Consider the following 20,347-nt stretch of genomic DNA (forward strand, 5'->3'; position numbering starts at 1 on the left):
GAGTAGGCATCCTTGTCTTGTTCCTGATTCTTAGAGGCAAAGCTTTCAGCTTTTCACCATGGAGCATGATATTAGCTGTGGACTTGTCATATATGGCCTTTATTAAGTTGAAGTATATTCCCTCTATACCCACTTTGTTGAGAGTTTTTATAAATGGATGTTGAATTTTGTCAAATGCCTTTCTGCATCTCTTGAGATGATCATAAGATGTCTATCTTTCATTGTTAATATAGTGTTTCACATTAATTGATTTGTGGATGTTGAACTATCCTTGCATCCCTAGAATAAATCCCACTTGATCATTATGTATGATCCTTTAATGTACATATTATTGTTTAATTCTGTTTGCTAATATTTTGTTGACAATTTTTGCATCAGTGTTCATTATGGGTGTTGGCCTATAATTTTCTTTTCTTGTGGCATCCTTGTCTGGTTTTGGTATCAGGGCAATAATGCTGGCCTTGCAAAGATAGTTTGGAAATGTGTCCTCCTCTTCTATTCTTTGCAAGAGTGAGAAGGATTAGTATTAATTCTTCTTTATTTTTTTTTTAACTTTTAAAAATTTATTTAAACAAAATTTTTTTAAATTTTAGGCTGTGTTCGGTCTTCATTGCTGTGCGCAGGCTTTCTTTAGTTGTGGTGAGTGGGGACTACTCTTCGTTGCAGTGTGCGGGCTTCTCATTGAGGTAGCTTCTCTTGTGGAACATGGGCTCTAGGCACACAGGCTTCAGTAGTTGTGGCATACGGGCTCAGTAGTTGTGGCTCGCAGGCTCTAGAGTGCAGGCTCAGTAGTTGTGGTGCACGGGCTTAGCTGCTCTGCGGCATGTGGCATCTTCCTGGACCAGAGATTGAATCCATGTCCCCTGCATTGGCAGGCGGATTCTTAACCACTGCGCCACCAGGGAAGTCCCTAATTCTTCTTTAAATGTTTGGTAGAATTCACCAGTGAAGCTGTCTGGTCCTGAACTTTTGTTTATTAGGAGATTTTTATTTACTGATTCAACCTCCTTACTGGCAATTGGTCTGTTCAGATTTTATGTTTCTTCATTATTCAGTCTTGGTAGGTTGTATGTTTCTGTGAATTTATCCATTTCTTCTAGGTTGTCCAATTTTTTGGCATATAATTGTTCAGAGTAGTCTCATGATCCTTTGTATTTCTATGATATCAATTATAATGGCTCATCTTTCATTTCTAATTTTATTTATTTGAGTCCTCTCTTTTTTCTTGGGGAGTCTAGCTAAAAGTTCATCTGTCTTATCTTTTCAAAAAAAAAAAAGATCTTGCTTTCATTGATCTTTCTTTGAACCATTGGTTGTTTGGTAGCATGTTGTTTAATCTCCACATATTTGAATTTTCCAGTTCCCTTCTTGTAATTGATTTCTAGTTTCATGCCATTGTGGTCAGAAAAGATGCTCGATATGATTTCAGTCTTCTTAAATTTATTGACTTGTTTTGTGGCCTAATATATGATCTGTCCTGCAGAATGTTCCATGTGTGCTTAAGAAGAATGTGTATTCTGTTGCTTTTTTTTTCTTTTAATTTATTTATTTTATTTATTTATTTTTGACTGCATTGGGTCTTTGTTGCTGTGTGCAGGCTTCCTCTAGTTGCAGCGAGTGGGGGCTACTCTGTTGCGGTGCATGGGCTTCTCATTGCAGTGACTTCTCTTGTTGCACAGCACGGGCTCTAGGCATGCAGGTTTCAGTAGATGTAGCATGCAGGCTCAGTAGTTTTGGCTCACGTGCTCTAGAGTGCAGGCTCAGTAGTTGTGGCGCATGGGCTTATTTGCTCCGTGGCATGTGGGATCTTCCCAGACCAGGGCTCAATCCTGTGTCCCCTGCATTGACAGGTGGATTCTTAACCACTATGCCACCAGGGAAGCCCCTATTCTGTTGCTTTTGGGTGGAGTGTTATATGTATGTCTGTTAAGTCCATCTGAACTAATGTGTCATTTAAGGCCAATGTTTCCTTATTGATATGCTGTCTGGATGATCTATCCATTGACAAAAGAGGGGTATTAAAATCCTCTACTATCATTGTATTGCTGTCTATGCTTCCCTTTAGGTCTGTTAATATTTGCTTTATATATTTCGATGCTACTGTGTTGCGTGCATAAATATTTACAAATGTTATATCCTCTTGATGGGTTGACTCCTTTATCATTATGTAATGACCTTCTTTGTCTCTTATTACAGTCTTTGTCTTAAAGCCCATTTTGTCTGATATAAGTATAGCTGCCTCAGCTTTTTTTGGTTTTCATTTGCATGAAATAGCTTTTTCCATCCCTTCACTTTCAGTCTGTGTGTGTCCTTACATCTGAAGTGAGTCTCTCTTTTTTTTTTTTTGCGGTACGCAGGCCTCTCACCGTTGTGGCCTCTCCCGCTGCGGAGCACAGGCTCCGGACGCGCAGGCTCAGTGGCCATGGCTCACGGGCCCAGCCGCTCTGCGGCATGTGGGATCCTCCCGGACCAGGGCACGAACCCGCATCCCCTGCATCGGCAGGCGGACTCCCAACCACTGCACCACCAGGGAAGCCTCTGAAGTGAGTCTCTTGTAGGCAGCATATAGAGGGGTCTTGTGGTTTGTTTGTTTGTTTTTGGCTGCATCGGATCTTAGTTGTGGCATGCAGGATCTTCATTGAGGCATGGGGGATCTTTCGTTGCAGCGTGCAGCCTTTTTGTTGTGGTGCGTGGGCTTCTCTGTAGTTGTGGCATGTGGATTTTCTCTTCTCTAGTTGTGGCGTGCAGGCTCCAGGGCAGGTGGGCTCTGTAGTTGTGGCATGCAGTTCCAGAGAGTGTGGGCTCTGTAGTGTGTGGCACGCAGGCTTTGGTTGAGGCGCATAAGCTCAGTAGTTGTGGCACTCGGGCTTAGTTGCCCGGCAGCATGTGAGATCTTAGTTCTCTGACCAGGGATTGAACCTGCGTCCCCTGCATTGTAAGGCAGATTCTTTACCACTGGACCACCTGGGAAGTCCCAGCCACTCTGTCTTTTTTTTTTTTTTTTTTTGTGATACCCGGGCCTCTCACTGTTGTGGCCTCTCCCGCCTCAGAGCACAGGCTCCAGACGCGCAGGCCCAGCGGCCATGGCTCACAGGCCCAGCCGCTCCACGTCATGCGGGATCCTCCCAGACCGGGGCACGAACCCGTGTCCCCTGCATCGGCAGGCGGACTCTCAACCACTGAGCCACCAGGGAAGCCCGGCAGGCGGATTCTTAACCACTGCGCCACCAGGGAAATCCCTCATGTTTTTCTTTTTAATTAATTTTTATTGGAGTATAGTTGCTTTACAATGTTGTGTTAGTTTCTTGCTGTACAGCAAAGCGAATCAGTCATACATATACATATATCCACTCTCTTTTAGATTTCCTTCCCATTTAGGTCACCACAGAGCATTGAGTAGAGTTCCCTGTGCTACACAGTAGGTTCTCATTAGTTATTTGTTTTATACGTAGTAGTGTATATATGTCAGTCTCAATCTCCCAATTTATCCCACCCTTCCTTTCCCCACTTGGTAACCATAAGTTTATTCCCTACATCTGTGACTCTATTTCTGCTTTGCAAATAAATTAATCTCTACCATTTTTCTAGATTCCACATACAAGTGATATTATACGATATTTGTTTTTCTCTTTCTGACTTACTTCAGTATATACAACAATCTCTAGGTCCATCCACATCTCTGCAAATGGCACTATTTCATTCCTTTTATGGCTGAGTAATATTCCATTGTGTATATGTACCACATGTTCTTTAGCCGTTCCTCTGTCGATGCACATTTAGGTTGTTTCTGTGTCCTGGCTATTGTAAATAGTGCTGCAATGAACATCGGGGTGCATGCATCCTTTCGAATTATGGTTTTCTCTGGATATATGCCTAGGAGTGGGATTGCTGGGTCATATGGTAGCTCTATTTTTAGTTTTTTAAGGAGCCTCCATATTGTTCTCCATAGTGGTTGTACCAATTTACATTCTCACCAACAGTGTAGGAGGGTTCCCTTTTCTCCACACCCTCTCCAGCATTTATTGTTTGTAGATTTTTTTATGATGGCCATTTTGACCAATGTGAGGTGATACCTCATTGTAGTTTTGATTTGCATTTCTCTAATAACTAGTGATGCTGAGCATTTTTTCATGTGTTTGTTGGCTATCTGTATGTCTTCTTTGGAGAAATGTCTATTTAGGTCTTCTGCCCGTTTTTTGATTGGGTCATTTGTTTTTTTGATATTGAGCTGCATGAGCTGTTTGTATATTTTGGAGATTAATCCCTTGTCAGTTGCTTCATTTGCAAATATTTTCTCCCATTCTGAGGGTTTTCTTTTCATTTTGTTTATTGTTTCCTTTGCTGTGCATATTTTTCTTGTTATTAACCATTTATATTCTATGAATTGTTTCTTCATGTTCTTTCTGTTTTCTTGTAGTTTGTCTTTTTCTTGCTTGTCTTTTTCTGCATGATTTCTTTGCATAGTGAAGACTGTGTTGTGTGTCATATTTCATGCACATACTTCTCTCTGTTATCATATCCCTCATCTTTTAATTTTGTCTATGATTTTTTTACTTAGAGAAATTAAAATTTTTTCATTTGTAAATTCATTCATTTTGTATAAGTATGCATGTGTGTGTGCATGCATGTGTGATTCCTTCCCTTGTTTTAATGCTTAGGAATTTCTTCCCCATCCTAAAAGCAGATTAAAAGTCCCATCATTTTCTTTCTTTACCATCATTTTCTTTCTTTAGGTTCTTTTAGTTTCTTTTTTTGTATTTAGTTTTTTTATCTATCTGGAATTATTTTGGTATAGGGTTTGAGATGAAGAGCTAAAACCTTTTTTTTTTCACTCAGTGTATTGGATTTTAGTAATACTTTTTACTATACATTGAATTTTTACATTTATTACTATTTGTTTCTTGGCCATGCTTATATGTTCCATTAATCTTGCCTTTGTGCTTTACAATAAACTTTGATTAGGTCACAGAGAACTTTGAGGTTCAAGTTCTTTGGGCTTGGAGACCCCAAATGCCTCCTCAGTCATTCATCCTGGTTCATTACTTTTGAACTCAGAAGGCTCTCCACATCTCGCCCTGCTCATATGCACTGTGGGGCTTTCCCTTCTAATTGTTCTACTCTGTGTTTTATGAATTACACATACCTTATGAATCACGTTAACTTTCTTGTACTTTCAGTATCATACCTGAGTTAACTTTAATCTTTTTCTCCTCTTCTCAGCCCAGTTTGCATTTCTTTGCCTACATGTGTGCTCTCATTCCCTAGCATTTCTTCACCCCAAGTTTGTGTGTTAAAACTTGTTGGTATGAATTTATTCTTTTCCTGGTTTTCTTCTATTACTTTTCTTTGGTTGAATTTTTTTTTTTAATTAACCAAAATATTCTTTGACAAAAACATTATTTTTATTCCCATGTTTTATTGCAACCATGTCTCTCCTTTTTCATGTCTTTTTCTGTTCTCAGTACTTATTCCTCAGTAAAGGAAAACATATTTCTTCTCTAAGCTTGTCTGGGGCTTGAAGAGAAGTTGGGCTGTTCCACATCCTCTGTCTTGAATACCCTTTCTGGCCCTGCTTGGAGAACTGTTACTCACCTTTCAGATCCAGCTCAGATATTGCCTCCTCTGTGAGGCCCTCAGGGCTAAAATTAGCCATTCTTTTCTCTTTGTTTCCATTCTTAGGGCCCTCTCTTACAGGCATCTTACAACCTCAGTGTAATTCATTGTTTTCATAGCCATCTTCCTTGCTAAGCAGTGTCCTTCCTCTTCAGTGTCAGGGAAATTCCTGATTTTCCTCTGTATCCCCAGCTCCAGCTCAGCCCCTCCATATCCTAGCTGCTCCATGAGTGGACCTGGGAGGTAGGGTAGATTCGGTGCTGTACTGAAGGGCTGTAGGAGAGCTCCCCTCCTACCCTTAGACATTCCTCTCTAAAAATGAATACCAGCCTGACCTTGACTTTCTGGCCTCACCTCTCCCCCTACTCATGAGACTGGTAAATTTTTCCAATAGGTTCTTGAAACACAGAATGTTCAACCCCTTACACCTTTAAAGGGTGATTTGGAAATGGAGGCCCAGTCAGGCCTTGAGGGAATAGGGGTCCAGGATACATCAAATTGATTGGGGCAGTTGTGTTTGGTTGTAGATGTTGGGAGTGTGGGAGGCTGGAGGGGTGGGGGTAAGATGGGGGTCCACCCAGACAGGGAGTGAGGTGACCTAGGTCCAGTTGTACTATTGCTTCAAATAAAGTTTGTTGAGACAGTTAAAGACATATGTCAAAGGAACACATTCTGGAAAGAGAATTGATAAGGAAGCAAATTAATATATGTAGAGTATTTCCCATTATTATATAATTAGTTTTTTGTTTGAACAGTTTTGTTTTCCTGTTTAAGTGAAAAAAAAAAAACAATCTTCTGATATAGAACATATAAAATGAATTATAAAACACAAAACAAGGGCTTCCCTGGTGGCGCAGTGGTTGAGAGTCCGCCTGCCGATGCAGGGGACCATGGGTTCGTGCCCCGGTCCGGGAAGATCCCACGTGCCGCGGAGCGGCTGGGCCCGTGAGCCATGGCTGCTGAGCCTGCGCGTCTGGAGCCTGTGCTGCGCAACGGGAGAGGCCACAACAGTGAGGCCCGCGTACCGCAAAAAAAAAAAAAAAAAAAAAAAAAAAGAGTAAAGATGACATTCCAAGTGTGAGACTATATATAAAACTATCACCTCCCCTTCCCTTATTATTATTTCTTAATAGTGAAAAAAGCTAGATTTTGTTATTGTTGTCATTTCTTTTTAATGGTGAAGACCTAAGTTGGGGTGGGAGGTGAACATAGGCGGGCAGTTGGGAAGGTTGGGGAGCAGGGAAGCACATCTACACCCTCTCTGCTCAAAGCCTGTCCTGGGAGTGGTTCCTGCTTCCTCAGGCTCAGCCAGGAGAGCTAGATGGGCTTGGTTGCCCTGCCAGGTGAAGGTGTGTTTCTAGGCGTGGCCCAGCAGGTGGCAGCACACCCCAGAGGTCCTGGGCTAGGTGGCTCCTGGCCCTCCTTAGCTCTGGAGGTGGGAGTAGAGTTAGGCACCTGCTCGCAGGCCCTCTCCTGGGGGTGCTGGCTGCTTGCCTCGAAGCCCCTTATTTAGCACACTTTGGATAGAAGTGTTTATTGGTTCCCTCTGGGAAGCCTGGGAAGCCAGTCTTCTTAGCTACTGGTAGAGGTTCTGGTCTAGAGGCTCCTCCTCCCAGGAGGTTTGAGCAGTAGGTAAGGTGTGCAGGCAGAACTGAGAGCAAGGCCTCAGGAAGCAGAGGGTAGCTTCTGGGATTTTGTGCTCTGCCTTCCCTTATGTGTGGGGAATATATAAAAGAGAATCTTGGTGGCTATGTTTGCTTATTTTTGCTAATTTTTACTAATATAAGAAATAAAACATTTTCTTTTTAATACAGAGAGGTGCAAAGATAAAAACTAAAAAAGGACCATAGCCTTGCCACCAGGATAACCCCTGTTATCAATAAAAATGATAATAAAGTAAGACGTGTTTAAGGTTTGAAAATTTGAACTACAGAAAAGTATAAAATGAGAAGTAAATGTTTCCTTCCCCTCCACTTTCAGCTTCTTTCCAAAGGAAACCACAAGTTTATGATTGCTTTGAGGAAAGAAGAGAAAACAAGGGCTGTGCACATGCCCGAGTGTCTCTAACTATTTACATTTCTTTTATTTTCTTATTTTCAACCCCAAAATGATCATTGTATATACTAAGCCTTGTTTTTTTCATGCACCATACCTTGAAGATATTTCTTTCTTTTTCTTAAGTTGAGGTATAATTGGCACATTTTGTACAACATAATGCTTTGCTATTTGTTACCATACATTGTTATGATTTTTTTTTCTTGTGATGAGGACTTGAAGATCTTTCTAGAAAGCACATACAGACTTCAGTCTATGGTAATTTTTTTAATGGGTCTTCGTTGTTGGAGATTTTGGTTGGCTCCACTTTGGAGCTAATATAAACTATGTTTTAGTGGACATCCTTGCATATTTATTTTGGCATGCTTCTACAAGTCCAAATTCCAGAGTAAGTCAAAGGGAAAGTACATTTAAATTTTTTTTTTTTATGTTACAAGACAGCAATCTTTTATTGAAACAGTTTTGTCTAAAACTATGCATGGAGAGATTAATCTCTTGTTCACAAATTAGGATAAGTCTAACATCACTATTCCAAACCAGTATTATTTACAAAAAAGAACCTTTGCTTTATCGCCAGGTTCACAGGACTAAATTTTAAACCAACTTCAGTCTAGCTTTTAAAATCTTCCTGCCATCAAATGCCCAGCAAACCTTATTAGGGTAGGGGGCAGCCTTTTGATGGCAACATTCATCATTTACCAGGAATGCAGAACCACAACTGAGCAACAACAACAAAAGATTAAATCATTCCAAACAATTCCTATTTGCTCTCCAGAAGAACGCTTTGTCTAATTCTCCCCTTCTATACAGACAGGTGGGAGAGGAACCCCACAGAGAATCATAATGTTAATTAAATTAAACTCTTCAAAAAGTGAACAAGATCATTTAATGTATATATGGATGAATTGCAGTCGATGACACTAGCAGATAATAAACTTAAACCCAGATTAACACACACCCCAACAGCTGACCAGCTCAAATAGTTACTTCTTATTTAATCTGGATCACCTGTGCAATTTTTTATTCTCTAGTTAAATACATTGCCAAAACCTTTCAAAGCATATAGGGGGCAGGCTTCTTAGAAATTCAAACAAATATTAAATAATAAAAATTGCTGGCTTATTATACAGTTTCTGACAGACTCCAATATGCTGGGTGACAGAAAGTAATTCTATCTCAGTTGCTAGTAAAAAGGTAAATCTTGTATGTACATAGAAAGACAGTATTAAAGACTATAGTGTTACCTACCAAAACAAGAATATCTAGAATGTAATTTTCAGTAAACACTTGGGACGAAGGGCAATCAGAATATAAGAGAAAGCAAAATCCACATAAATTAATTCTTAATTTGAGAAATCAATAAAATGTATACATAAATTGATAAATACTGTCTCCACAGGTCACTAATTCCAAGGACTAGTTAGTAGTTAGTTTCTAACTAAATTATTACAGGACATTCTGGTGTATTCTGTCTTCTTGTGATCAGTTTGTTCTGGCAAGACTGCAGCAAGCACTTGCCCTTGAAAACAGCTCAGCAGGAGAAGGCTCGGAGGCAATCACTTCATTTATTAACTAGCCACAAAATAAGTCCCAAGATTACAATAATCACTGACAGGACAAGCACCAGGATACAGATCTTCTTGCGAGATTTTTTCTGATAGTAAGCAGCTCGCTGTAACTGATCAGTGGCTCTTTCTACATGCACCTCTGAGCTTTCCACATTGGCTTCTATGCTGTCAATGAGATCACCTTGGTCATGGATCATCATTGCCAAATCTTTAAATATCTGATTGACATCCAAAATATCAGCCTCCAGCTGCTGAATTGCCGTTTCCCTGTCTTTAATAAGTTCCAAATCCTGTTCAGTGATGGCCACCTCATCCTCCTGGCTCTGCATCTGGTTCCACTCCTCATGGCTGTCAGATGAGACGAGTTGCTCCTCTCTTTGCCTCTCCTCCACAGAAAGACGAGATCCAGCTCTTGCTCTGGCAATAGTCTCCTTTTCCTTTTCAGATACCCTTCTCTGCACAGTCTGGAAATTGTTTAAGGCTGCAGAGAAGTCATTCATGAGACGTTCCTTCTGAAGTTTCTGCTGGCGCTGTTCTGAAGTAGATGAAGGAAGGGGCAAGGACCCTAATTCCTTCAGTAATTCATTTGTTTCCTTGGCAAGCTGATTTGTAGAGTGCTGTAACTGTTGCAGATTTTCCTGTAGCTTGCTTGAATCTTGCTTAGTTCCTAGTTGGCTCATCAAATTCTTTATCTGAGCAGCTTACCAAAACACAGATGTGTTAATAGCCTCTAAGTCTGTTAAGAAACAATAATTAAGCAAAATCTTCCAGGTGATTGCTGAGTGACTCTTTTCCTAAGTAGAAACTGAACAACTTAGTCCTTAGCAGCATGTACAAGTTATTTCTCTGGCTTGGCCGATCCTCTGGATGTTGCCGCTGCATGTCTGGATGATGCTGTTGAAGTCCCGGAGCGGGGTCCCCGAGGCCCCCGGGTTCCGGTACATATCTAAGGGACCGTAGGACATGACGAGGAGCCGAGACCGACCACATTTAAAATTTTGATGGCTAAATTTCCCTCCAGGGTAAAAGGTTGCCCTGGTTTACATTACATTACACCATGAGTGTGTGAGAGTGCCTGTTTCCAGGTGGCTATAGGGACATCTGTCCCCTGCGAGGAGCCCTCTGACATCCACAGTGGTAAGACTGGGTGCTCAGCGGAAGCAGGCTCAGCCCCTCTGCTGCAGGGCAGTGGTTAGCTCCCTCCACGGCCTTTGCCTCCACTGCAGGTCTCCTCTGTGGTTGTGAGGTGACGGTTTCAGTGTGGCAGCCTTTCTTTTAGCGATGGAGAGCACTCCCTGTTAACAATGTTTTCCTTTCCGTCCTGGGGTGAGAGAGTAAATAACCAAATCTTGACTCTTCCAGGTAAAGAAGGCATATAGGCAGAAGGCCCTCTCCTGCCACCCAGACAAAAATCCGGATAATCCCAGAGCAGGTGAGCCTCTCCTAGGCATAGGGAGAAGGAGGCCAACCCACCTGGGTGTGGTGTGAGTGCCGTGGGAGGCCAACGCACACAGCCTGGCTTTGAGCGCTGGGCCCCAAGGCTGCACTTCGCATGTTAGGAGCATCTGGTCAATTGCTGATGCACTCACCCTTCCTTGCTAGTCCATCATCTGCTGATGTCTGCTTTTCTAGCAGCCTGTGGCTTCTTTGAGGTGCTCTTTTGAGGGAGTACACCATCATCAAGTCTAACTTTACTTTTCTCCCCTCTCTTTTTTGATCCCTATGTTTAGTTGAACTCTTCCATCAGCTTTCTCAGGCCTTGGAGGTACTGACCGATGCTGCCGCCAGGGTAAGCTCATCCTTCTCTATCTAAATTACTCCACATTTATAGACCACTGTGTGCTTCATCCTCTATACTTGGCCATGCATCACAGTCCTTGCTGTCCTAGCCTGGAGACCCTGTCACCAGACTGCCTCCTGATGGTTCTAGGGCTAGCGGCAGGGCCGGGGAGGTGGCTGGGCTCTGTGTGTGTTCCCTGGCTGACTGCTCCTCTGTGTTCCTTTCTTCTGCCAGGCTGCATATGACAAGGTCAGGAAAGCCAAGAAGCAGGCAGCAGAGAGGACCCAGAAACTTGATGAGAGAAGGAAGAAAGTGAAGCTTGGTAGGTGACATCGTGGTGCTGGTAGCCTGCAGTTTCCCTGGACCGCTTTCCTGCAGCTCCCCCACCTTTCCTCCTGCAGCTTCAGTTCCAGCAACTCAGAGCTTGGCGGCCCCGGCTCTGGGCAGAACCCTGTTCTCAGGGGTGGCTCCTAAAGGACAGTCATAGGAATAATAACAGTGACTAGGTGTGCTATTAGCTAAGCGCTGTGACAGATGTTTTAGTGCCTCCTTTAATTATTACAACTATCCAAGGAGCTGGGTGTTATGAAACCCACTTTTTATAGACAAAAGAGGCTAAGGCACCAAAAGGATAAGAACTTGCTGGAGCCAGGATTTGAACCCACACAGCATGAGTACAGTCAGCGTTCTTGTTGGCCATGCCGTCCTGGAACTTTTTCATTCGTCCCAGCTCTGCACAGAGCTTTCACTCCGTGAAATCCTCTCAGAAGAATCCAAAGAGATCCAGGCGTTTGTCTTTTAAGAAACAGCTTTATTGACATATGTTTTGTATATCGTATCATCCACCCATTTCAAGTGAACAATTCAGTGATTTTTAGTAAATTTACCAAATGGTGCAACTATGACTCTAAATCAATTTTAGAACATTTTCATCACCCCCATAAGATTGGTCCAAGCATGCTTTACTCGATTTTTCTCCCCTTCCTCTTGCCTGCTTCACATCCATATATTTATTATGTACATATACCATCCCAGTACATCCATCAAAAACAAACAAACCTGAAGAGTTTAGGTAAGTAAAGTGAACAGAAAACAAAGTGGTGTGTCCCAGACCTGAAAGAAGCATTTGTCACAGCAGCTGGCCTGGGACAGGGCCACAAGCAGGTTTCTCTTGGAAGGTGGGAAGGCTCCAGGACCTGGGGTGATGTCCTTGCATGGTGGCTGCCATCCCTGTAGGAGCCGTTGTAGCCGGGTCCACAGTGAGGCTTGGTAAATGTGAGTTGAGGGGGGAGGTAGAAGATTCCACCGTGAGACTTCCCTGGTGGTGCGGTGGTTAAGAATCCGTCTGCCAATGCAGGGGACACGGGTTCAATCCCTAGTCCAGGAAGATCCCACATGCCGTGGAGCAACAAAGCCCGTGCGTCACAACTACTGAGCCTGCGCTCTAGAGCCCGCAAGCCACAACTACCGAAGCCCACACACCTAGAGCCCGTGCTCCGCAACATGAGAAGCCACCGCAATGAGAAGCCCGCGCACTGCAACGAAGAGTAGCCCCTGCTCGCCACAACTAGAGAATGCCTGCGCGCAGCAACGAAGACCCAATGCAGCCAAAAAAAAAAGAAGATTCTGTGGGAACTCAAGCTCAGTGGTGGGAAGAGCATCAAAGCCATGGCAAGGTCGCAGGTCAGGCTGTGGTGCCAAACCACAGGAACAGAGGCCAGGAGCTCCACCCACTGGCAGCCCTGACCCATGGCCCTGGGCTGCTGACATAAGCACCCACCCACACCTTGTTCACTGTTTGGAGAACCAGCTTAGTCAGCGTGAGCTGCTTTAACTTTTCCAGACCCCGGCCACTCAGCTGGATCCTATTCTCTTCCTTGTTAGGACTTTTCTCAATGGAAATTAATTTGGGAGCACATAGGCATTGAGGGAGGGGCCAGAGTTACTGTATAGGTTCATGCTGTGTGAGACTTTGGGGAAGCAGCCAGAGCCTGGTAGGCTGGGGCCATGTAGAAACTGCTTAGACCAGACATTGGGTCATTCAACCCTTGTTCGTAGACCTGGAGGCCCGGGAGCGGCAGGCCCAGGCCCACGGCAGCGACGAGGAGGAGGAGGAGGAGAGCCGGAGCACCGGGACACTAGAGCAAGAGGTGAGCGTCCAGGCACTGCAGCCATCTGCAGGGGGAGGAGGCTGGTGGAGCAAAGGGGTTGCTGTGGCTGGAGAGGGCATGCCATTTCCACTTTCTTCTGTGGGATCTGGGTGATCTGTCCCACCTGCAGGTTGCTGAGCCTAGCTTGCAGGTGGAATGTCCCAGGGACCTTTGCAAGGTGAGCCAACCTGGAACTGGATCTGCACAGAACTGTCACCCTCCCCAACTCCCACTCTGCAGATCAGACGCCTGCGAGAAGAGGGTTCCCGGCAGCTGGAGGAGCAGCAGAGGGTGATCCAGGAGCAGATACGCCAGGAACGGGAACAGAGGTTGAGAGGTGAGAGTCCGTCCCCCAAACCTGCCTCCCACTCTGAGGCAGCTCTTGATGCCCAGAGTGGCCACAGTGGCTGCTCAGGGAAGTTGTTCTGGAAGCTTCCACCTGCTGGAACCCCCTGGGCACCCCACTTGGACACATGCCACCTGTCTCTTCTTACCAGTTCTCTGAGGCCTATTGGATTTTCACTCTACCTGCGATCTCCTGGCCCCATTTATCTTAGTCCCAAGCAGAGCTGGCTCTATTTTGGAGCAGATCACCAGGGCGGGGCGGGGAAGGCTCTGGGGTACTTTGTTTCAGTAGAATTGTGTGGTCTATACCTCTACCTTCTGCCCCCCGTAGGTGTTCATAGCCCTTCGTTGGCAGAGTGCTGACCATGGCCTTCAGCAGGCAGCTGGGCAGCTGTCCCAAGGTGACAGCTCCTCAGGGTTGGGGTGGGATTGCCTCTACTTGCCCTACCAGGCTCCACAGCAGGGCGGGGCAAATACTGCCCTTGGTCAGGAGTGATCTTTTCTAGGTCCTTTGGCCCTGGGCTGTGTCTCCTTTGGGAGAGAGAACCTCTGATTCCATCATATTCTACCTTGCTAATTTTCCTAAATTTTCTAGGAATGGCAGAAAATCCTGAAAGCAAAGGAACCCCCAAGCTAAAGGTGAGCCCTGCGGATCTACGGGCCACCTCACACCATCTCCTCTCAGCAGAACAGATGCTTCCATGGGCACAGGTGCTTCTGGCGGGGACGCTGGATCTCTGGGAGCCACACCACTACCCACATCCCATCCTTCCATCTTCCCACTGCCTGGGCATCAGGATGGCCTCTCAGAGCTGGCCGTGAAAGGCTGCAGCGCAGCCCTCCCTGAGGCCCTCGAAGGAGAGCATCTTATAGGGCTGGAAGCGTAGCTGTGGGTGAGCAGGCCACCTGCCTGTCTGTTTTCAAGGGGAATGCATTTGGGGGGGTGCTCCTTAGATTACCAGTACTTTGAAGGGGGGTGTCTGCTCAGACTGTAAAGCTCAGGTGCAGGGTCTGGTTCTGTTGAGAAGTCAGTGTTTAATGGTGACACCCACTGCTGTCTTTTCAGCTCAAGTGGAAGAGCAAGGAGGCCAAGTCACAAGGCGGCTATTCCAGAGATGTCCTCCTGCGGCTTTTTCAAAAGGTCTGCCCTGCTGACTTCCCCCTAACCCATCATCTCAGGCCCCACCTCAGCCCAAACCCCAGGATCTCCAGGCCTAACCTTCCTTCCCATCTCTACCTGCCTTTTTTTCTGTGTCATAGACCTTCTCCCCAGGCCACGGCCTTCCAGTCACTCATGTTGCCATGTGCCCCTTCCCTTGCCATCCTTAGAAGCAAAGGGCTTGGCTGCGTTTGTGGGGCGAGAGGAGGCTATTGTCTGGCACCAAAGCCCCATCCTCTTCACCTCCTTCAGTTGCTGAGGCAGCTGTGCGTCTCTGCTGGTCTAAATTCCCACGTCTGCCAAGCTCTCCTTTGCTGTCCTCTGCATTCCCGAAGGGCAGGGGAACCTTTCTTTCCCATCTCTGATATCCCCTTTCTGGTTGAACCTAGCAATGAGAGGTTATACCCCGGCTAAAAATGGCCTAGTGGCCTCTGGGTGGCTCAGGCTTGTCTCTGGTGTGAGCTGGGCCATCCTGAAGGCTGAGCCACGCTTACCGGGACCCCCTTATCCTCACAGTACGGAGAGGTGCTCAACCTGGTACTGTCCAGTAAGAAGGCAGGCACCGCCGTGGTGGAGTTTGCAACCATCAAGGCTGCGGTGAGTGCTATGTGGGGCTTTGGGGGCTACCGACAGCCCTGCCTTTCCAGGGGAGGAATCCAGTTCTGTAGGCCCTCTGAGCTTAGGTGTCCACACTCCCAGGGGATCTCTGGGCCAGCTCAGAGCCAAGATTTCCCAGAGCCCCTCCAGCTCCCAGGAGTAGAGGCACAGTGAGTGAAGGGATGGACAGGAGAATATTCCGGGGATGGCTTCATTTCCTGCTGCCTGGCTCCACACCCTCCACCTTCCCCTGGAAGCCAGCACGCCTCCAGGTTGGAGCCCTCGCACTGCCTTTTCCCCTTCCCCCACTCCCCAGTCAGAAAGCTCACGTGGCGCACAAGGAAGGTCAGAGCTTCAGCACACCATTGTATGAAGTTTGCTGTGCTTTGCTTGGAGGATGAGAGCGCTGGTTCTGGTTCTTTCTGTGGGGGTAGCGAGAGCCACTTTGTAGCCGACTGGAGTGATGGGACCAGGACCGGATACTGTATTTGACAGGAGCTGGCTGTCCAGAATGAAGTGGGCCTAGTCGATAACCCTCTGAAGATTTCCTGGTTGGAGGGACGGCCCCAGAGCACAATGGGCCCTAACCACCCAGGACTGTCCCAGGTAAGAAGCCAGGCCTCACGCAGCTGGGCCTGCTCAGGCTTCGGGGCGCCTCTTCCTGTTTGGGCTCTTCTCAGGGCCCTTTCCTCGCAAATCCCAGTCATCAGGAATATGGAGAGATTGGCAGGACCACCAATCCAAGCAGGAGGACTGTGATTCCTTGCTGATCCCCTTTCCTCTCTGAGTGCCAGCGGGGCCCACCCTATGCAGACCTCTTAGACCTTATTTTCCATGTTCTGGTCCCCTTTGGGGTCTCTCATCATCACCCAAAGACATTGTCCTGGCCTGCGGGTCGCTTGGTTGCAGTGTGAAGCATTTGGCACTGAGATGACCTGGTGCTTCAGGGAAGGGGCCGGTGATGAGGGTGGCTGCTTCCTTCCCCAGCTTCCTTCCAGGTGTGTCCATGGCTGTCCCAGATGGGGACCTAATATCAAGAGGCAATATCTCCTCTTTAGAAATAACACTGACTACCCTGCCGACACTGAGGTGCTGCCTGGTGCCCGACTTGTGGTAAAGCATGCACTTGAGCTGACACACGCCCAACACCGGCTCTTAGTCCTCGCGGCTCCACTCCCATTGCCTCAGGCACCCCGCCACCACGCCCCTCACCTGACCGTGAGGATGGGGAGCTCTCTGGAGTGTGTCCCAGACCCTGGACAGAGGAGGCAAAAGACCTGGTCTGAGCTTGACTTGGGATCCTTCTTTAGAGACTGTTTCCCCACGGTTAAGGCCCAGCATTTCAGAGCCCCAGACGGCACTCCACAGGCTGTGTTACAAAGAGCTCTCTTTATCACCATCCCACGGGGGCTTTCAGTTCAGCACAGCCACACAAGAGGAGGGAAGGGGGAGGCCACAGGTTTGGGTTGTGGAGGTGCTGTGTGTCCAGGCTTCCCTTCCCCCTCTGCCACACCTGGAAAGGCCTGGGGTGTCAGAAGCTCATGCGGCCAACTGGGCTCTGCTCCAAGTCTTCTGGCCAGGCCTCAGGGTGGGGTCGTAGCCCCGTTGTCAGAGGTTTTGAGCAAAGCAAAGTTCCTCAGTCCTGGTGAGGATTCTGGAGACCAGCTTGCCTCTTCATTGTGACAGCTCTGAGCTTCGTGTCTGTCCCTGATCCAGTCCTCCCTCCCATATTCCCATGGGCGCAGGAAGGAGGGAAACCTGCCACTGTTTTTTGTTGCATTTCCCAAGGGCTCCCGTCACTAATAATTCTGGGAATTCCCCACAGCCCCCTTTCGCAAGCTGTCTGTGCCTGGCATTCCCTAGAGCCTCCTTCCTTGGGCACCAGGGAGTGCTCGTGCTCCGGGCAGCTGTACTGGCACTTTGAGTCTCTCATGCCCCCTTTTCCGCTAGTGATTTGTTTGGCGTTTTTCCAGAGTTACACTGTGTATCTCTACCTGCCTCACTCTTCCTACTCCGTCAGCCCCTCCCTTCCCTCGCAGGCCCCATATGCTTCCCCCTTCCCCCCACCAGGCCCCAGGCCATGGTCTAGGCCTGTGCTGCCCAGTAGAACTTTCTCCAATGATGTTAACGCTCACTCTGCGCTGTCCAGTGTGGTAGCCGTTAGTCATATGTGGCTGTTGAGCACCTGAAACGTGGCTAGTGTGACTGAGGGCTGAATTTTTAATTGTATTTAATTTCAATTAAACAGCCACGTGCAGCTAGTGGCTACCATACTGTACAAGGTCACGCCTGTTTCATCCCTCTCCCCTTAGGTCTCCCACTTTCCTCTCCAGCCTGGATTGGACCACTTTTGCCCTGACCTGTCCTGTAACCTCGTTCTGTTGACAGTGGCTTCAGAGGGAGCTGGCGCAGGGCACCCATCTGTCGTGCCCAGTCTGCACGTCCTCTGCTCCTGGACTCACCCCTTATGCCTCCCTCCCTCTCTGCTGGCCTCTGCCTGGTCCCTGTGGTTGCAGGTGTGGCCTCCCTTTCCCAGCCTAGCTAGCTGCCTTCAGGGCTCCTGCCAGCAGGTGCCCCCCTCACATTTCCAGCTTGCCTCTGTACCTCTGTCCCTCCACTCTGGGGTGACTCAGAGAACTGTTCAGGACCCAGAGGGAAGGCAGCGACCTGGATTCCTATCCCTACCTTAATCCACGACTGTCCCCTCCTTCTCTGGGTCCCCAGGCTTCTGGCTCTTTCACCCACCTCTGCCCACCCTCCCCCCATTCAGAAGCTGGGCTCACTGGGAAATTGCTCCCTCAGCATCTGTAGAACTTCCTCAAGAAGCGAAATCCCTAGGTCAACTTTGAAGGAGAAGAAGGGATCACTGAGGTCTGGAGCAGGTGTCCTCTGGAAGGGGGGCGTGTCTGAAAGGTCCTCGTCGGAGTATTGGTAGAGGGCGTCCGCCAGGGAGAGCGCGGAGGGCAGGGTGGCAGAGTAGGTTGCAGTGTAGGTGGACGGGGACTCCAGGATGTTGGGGCAGCTGGAGCTTTCTCGGTAGAGGCGCGGGGGTTTGGGCGGGGCCAGCAGGGTGGCCCGGGGCTGCTCGTCCCCCCACAGTGGCAGGCGCCGGCCATCTGGCCTCCCTCGCAGCTCCCGGACGACCTCCCGGTTGCTGTACTCCTCGTGGTCCCCTCCAGCCGTGCTGGCCTGGCTGAGCACGCTGCCCTGTCGCCGCAGCCTCCGCGGCCGCCGCAGGCTCAGCCGCTTGAAGAAGGAGGCGCTGCGGAAGGAGCCTTTCCGCCAGATCTCCATGGGGCCCCAGGGAGCCAGCAGACAAGCCTGGAACCTCAGAAGCCCGGTTCAAGGGCAGCTGGGGGCCCTCTGGTCCCGCTGGAGCAGTGAACAGCGAGAATCAGGGAGGCAGCCTTCGCTGGCAGAAGCAGAGGCCTCCGGGTTTCTGCTCAGCAGGGACCTTCGTACGCGTGTCCAGGAGAGCCGAAAAAGCTGAGCGTTCCTGGTGACGGGAGGTTCCCAGAGGGACAGGAGTGGCCTGGTTACTTGATAGGGCAGTGGAAAAACCCCAGGAGGAAGAAACAGCACTCCACTCCGTGGAGCCGGAGCGAGGGCAGCTGCGGCGCGACCCGGGGTGGCTCCTGGCCCTGCGGGGGCTGGTCTCTCCGCCGCTGGCTCCCAGAATGATCAGTGGCTTGGCTGTTTGTGCCAGTGTGTGGCGGTGGAGACGTGTTGTTGTCTTCGGCTGACTCAGTCAGGTGGGAGGCTGGTCTCGTGCTCTGAGGTAATTGCAGCTTCCGCAGGCAGGGATTGGGGCCGCGGCAACGCCCCGGGGCACCGGGGAGCCTAACATTCCTCTGGGGACCGTCTGGGGCAGCCCTGCTTTGTGTGTCACCACGCTGCCGCCTCTTCCTCCACAGCCCAACGCCCTGCGCCCTTGCGGGCAGGCCTGGCCCCCCAGCCCCCGTGGGTGTGGGGTGAGGACCTCCGGGAGGTGGGAGCTAATTGAAAGGCAGGTGTGTGGAATGACTGCTGGGGAAGGAAGAGGCCTGTCGCTGGTGTGAGTGACCGGCCCTCATTAGCAGAGCCTGCAGGGATGGGGGGAAGGAAGGAGGCAGAGGGTGTGTTAACGGGAAGCAGCCCTGTGCCTATAAAGGGCTGGCTCCTCCCAGGGCCAGGCTCGGGGCGTGCCGAGGGTGACTTCAAGTTTTCTCAGCAGAGCAGCATTACCTTGGGCGGGGGGGGGTGGGGGGGGTGGGAATTGCCCTCCCCTTGGCCTGACAGCAAGCCTGGCTGCTCCATTTCCTCAGCCTTCCTCGATTTTCCCAGATAGCCTCAGGGCAGGAAAGGACATTTGAGAGCCAGTGTCCTGCCTTCCTGGGGGGCTGCCTGGGCCTCATTTGGGGTCCTGCCTCTGGGGAAGGGGCTGGGTCAAAGCTAGGAGGTGGGCCTGGCTGGGAGGGCAATTCTCCTAGGAACTGCGGAGGCCTGGGAGGAAGGAGGCATGGGGCTGTCGGGAAGGGCAGGGGGATCTGGGCTGGGTAACACTTCCTGGTTCTGTACACCCCTGACTCCAAACCAGTTGGCCAGGGCCTGGCATCTTAACCCCAGCCACTCCCTTCTAATTCCCCGGGTCACTGACCACCGAACTTTTTTCCTGGCCTGTTCCAAGAAGGTGCATCAGCTCGGGGTACTGCGAAGCAGGTCTCAGCAGCTCTCTACTGTGCAGCCCCCCTGGCCTGGCTCCCTTCTGTGCCAGCTCTGGTGGGCTTCATACTTCTTCATGCAGCTTCAGCTGCACAGAGGGAGGAAGTGATTTAAGTGCCACTGCAGACCTTATCAGGGCATGGTGTTGGCGGCTCAGGGCTCTCCTGTAGAGCTGCCTCTCCACCCCACAGCCTTGGCCCACTGAGGTGGTCATTTATTATTCTTTTGATTATGAAAATATTGCACCGTTCAGTCCCCCACACTGTGCGGGCAAGATCATAAAAGAAAAAGCCACGGGCCCTGCCCTCCAGGAGCCCTAGTGTGTATTTTTAGGAGGCAAGCTGGCCTCATGCTTGTTTCTCTCTCCTTCTAGGGTGGG

The 20,347-nt window shown here is 48.7% G+C and overlaps 3 protein-coding genes across 9 annotated transcripts in view; 1 reads left to right on the forward strand and 2 right to left on the reverse strand.

Moving 5' to 3' along the window:
• DNAJC17 (DnaJ heat shock protein family (Hsp40) member C17) overlaps positions 1 to 20,347 on the forward strand; it is a 42,120-nt gene that overhangs the window by 17,644 nt on the left and 4,129 nt on the right. For 2 of the 7 annotated variants that reach the window (XR_009563033.1, XR_009563032.1), the window contains exons 2-11: positions 2,358 to 2,543; positions 10,599 to 10,668; positions 10,967 to 11,025; positions 11,251 to 11,338; positions 13,075 to 13,166; positions 13,407 to 13,503; positions 14,107 to 14,222; positions 14,578 to 14,652; positions 15,187 to 15,267; positions 15,763 to 15,873. Coding sequence is in view for 3 of the 7 variants with exons in the window: in XM_070044932.1 (XP_069901033.1) it covers positions 10,599 to 10,668; positions 10,967 to 11,025; positions 11,251 to 11,338; positions 13,075 to 13,166; positions 13,407 to 13,503; positions 14,107 to 14,222; positions 14,578 to 14,652; positions 15,187 to 15,267; positions 15,763 to 15,873 (789 nt within the window). In the remaining 4 variants the exon portion in view is untranslated. Of the gene's footprint in view, positions 1 to 2,357; positions 2,544 to 10,598; positions 10,669 to 10,966; positions 11,026 to 11,250; positions 11,339 to 13,074; positions 13,167 to 13,296; positions 13,504 to 14,106; positions 14,223 to 14,577; positions 14,653 to 15,186; positions 15,268 to 15,762; positions 15,874 to 20,347 lie in introns of those variants that run through there. The other 5 variants (XR_009563034.1, XM_070044932.1, XM_030842976.3 and 2 more) reach the window with 5 other exon arrangements.
• On the reverse strand, positions 8,112 to 10,216 carry LOC115845238 (syntaxin-12-like). Its single transcript, XM_060294453.1, has 2 exons — positions 10,072 to 10,216; positions 8,112 to 9,936 (listed from the first exon to the last, which is right to left on the reverse strand). The coding sequence occupies exons 1-2, from the start codon at positions 10,199 to 10,201 to the stop codon at positions 9,230 to 9,232; spliced, it is 837 nt and encodes a 278-aa protein (XP_060150436.1). The 5' UTR covers positions 10,202 to 10,216; the 3' UTR covers positions 8,112 to 9,229.
• On the reverse strand, positions 11,829 to 19,171 carry C2H15orf62 (chromosome 2 C15orf62 homolog). The gene has a single exon (XM_030842978.2). It carries the CDS (start codon positions 18,559 to 18,561, stop codon positions 18,034 to 18,036), a length of 528 nt encoding a protein of 175 aa, XP_030698838.1. The 5' UTR covers positions 18,562 to 19,171; the 3' UTR covers positions 11,829 to 18,033.

The sequence above is a fragment of the Globicephala melas genome, chromosome 2, assembly GCF_963455315.2.
Source record: "Globicephala melas chromosome 2, mGloMel1.2, whole genome shotgun sequence".
In the NCBI taxonomy this organism is placed as follows: Eukaryota; Metazoa; Chordata; class Mammalia; order Artiodactyla; family Delphinidae; genus Globicephala; species Globicephala melas.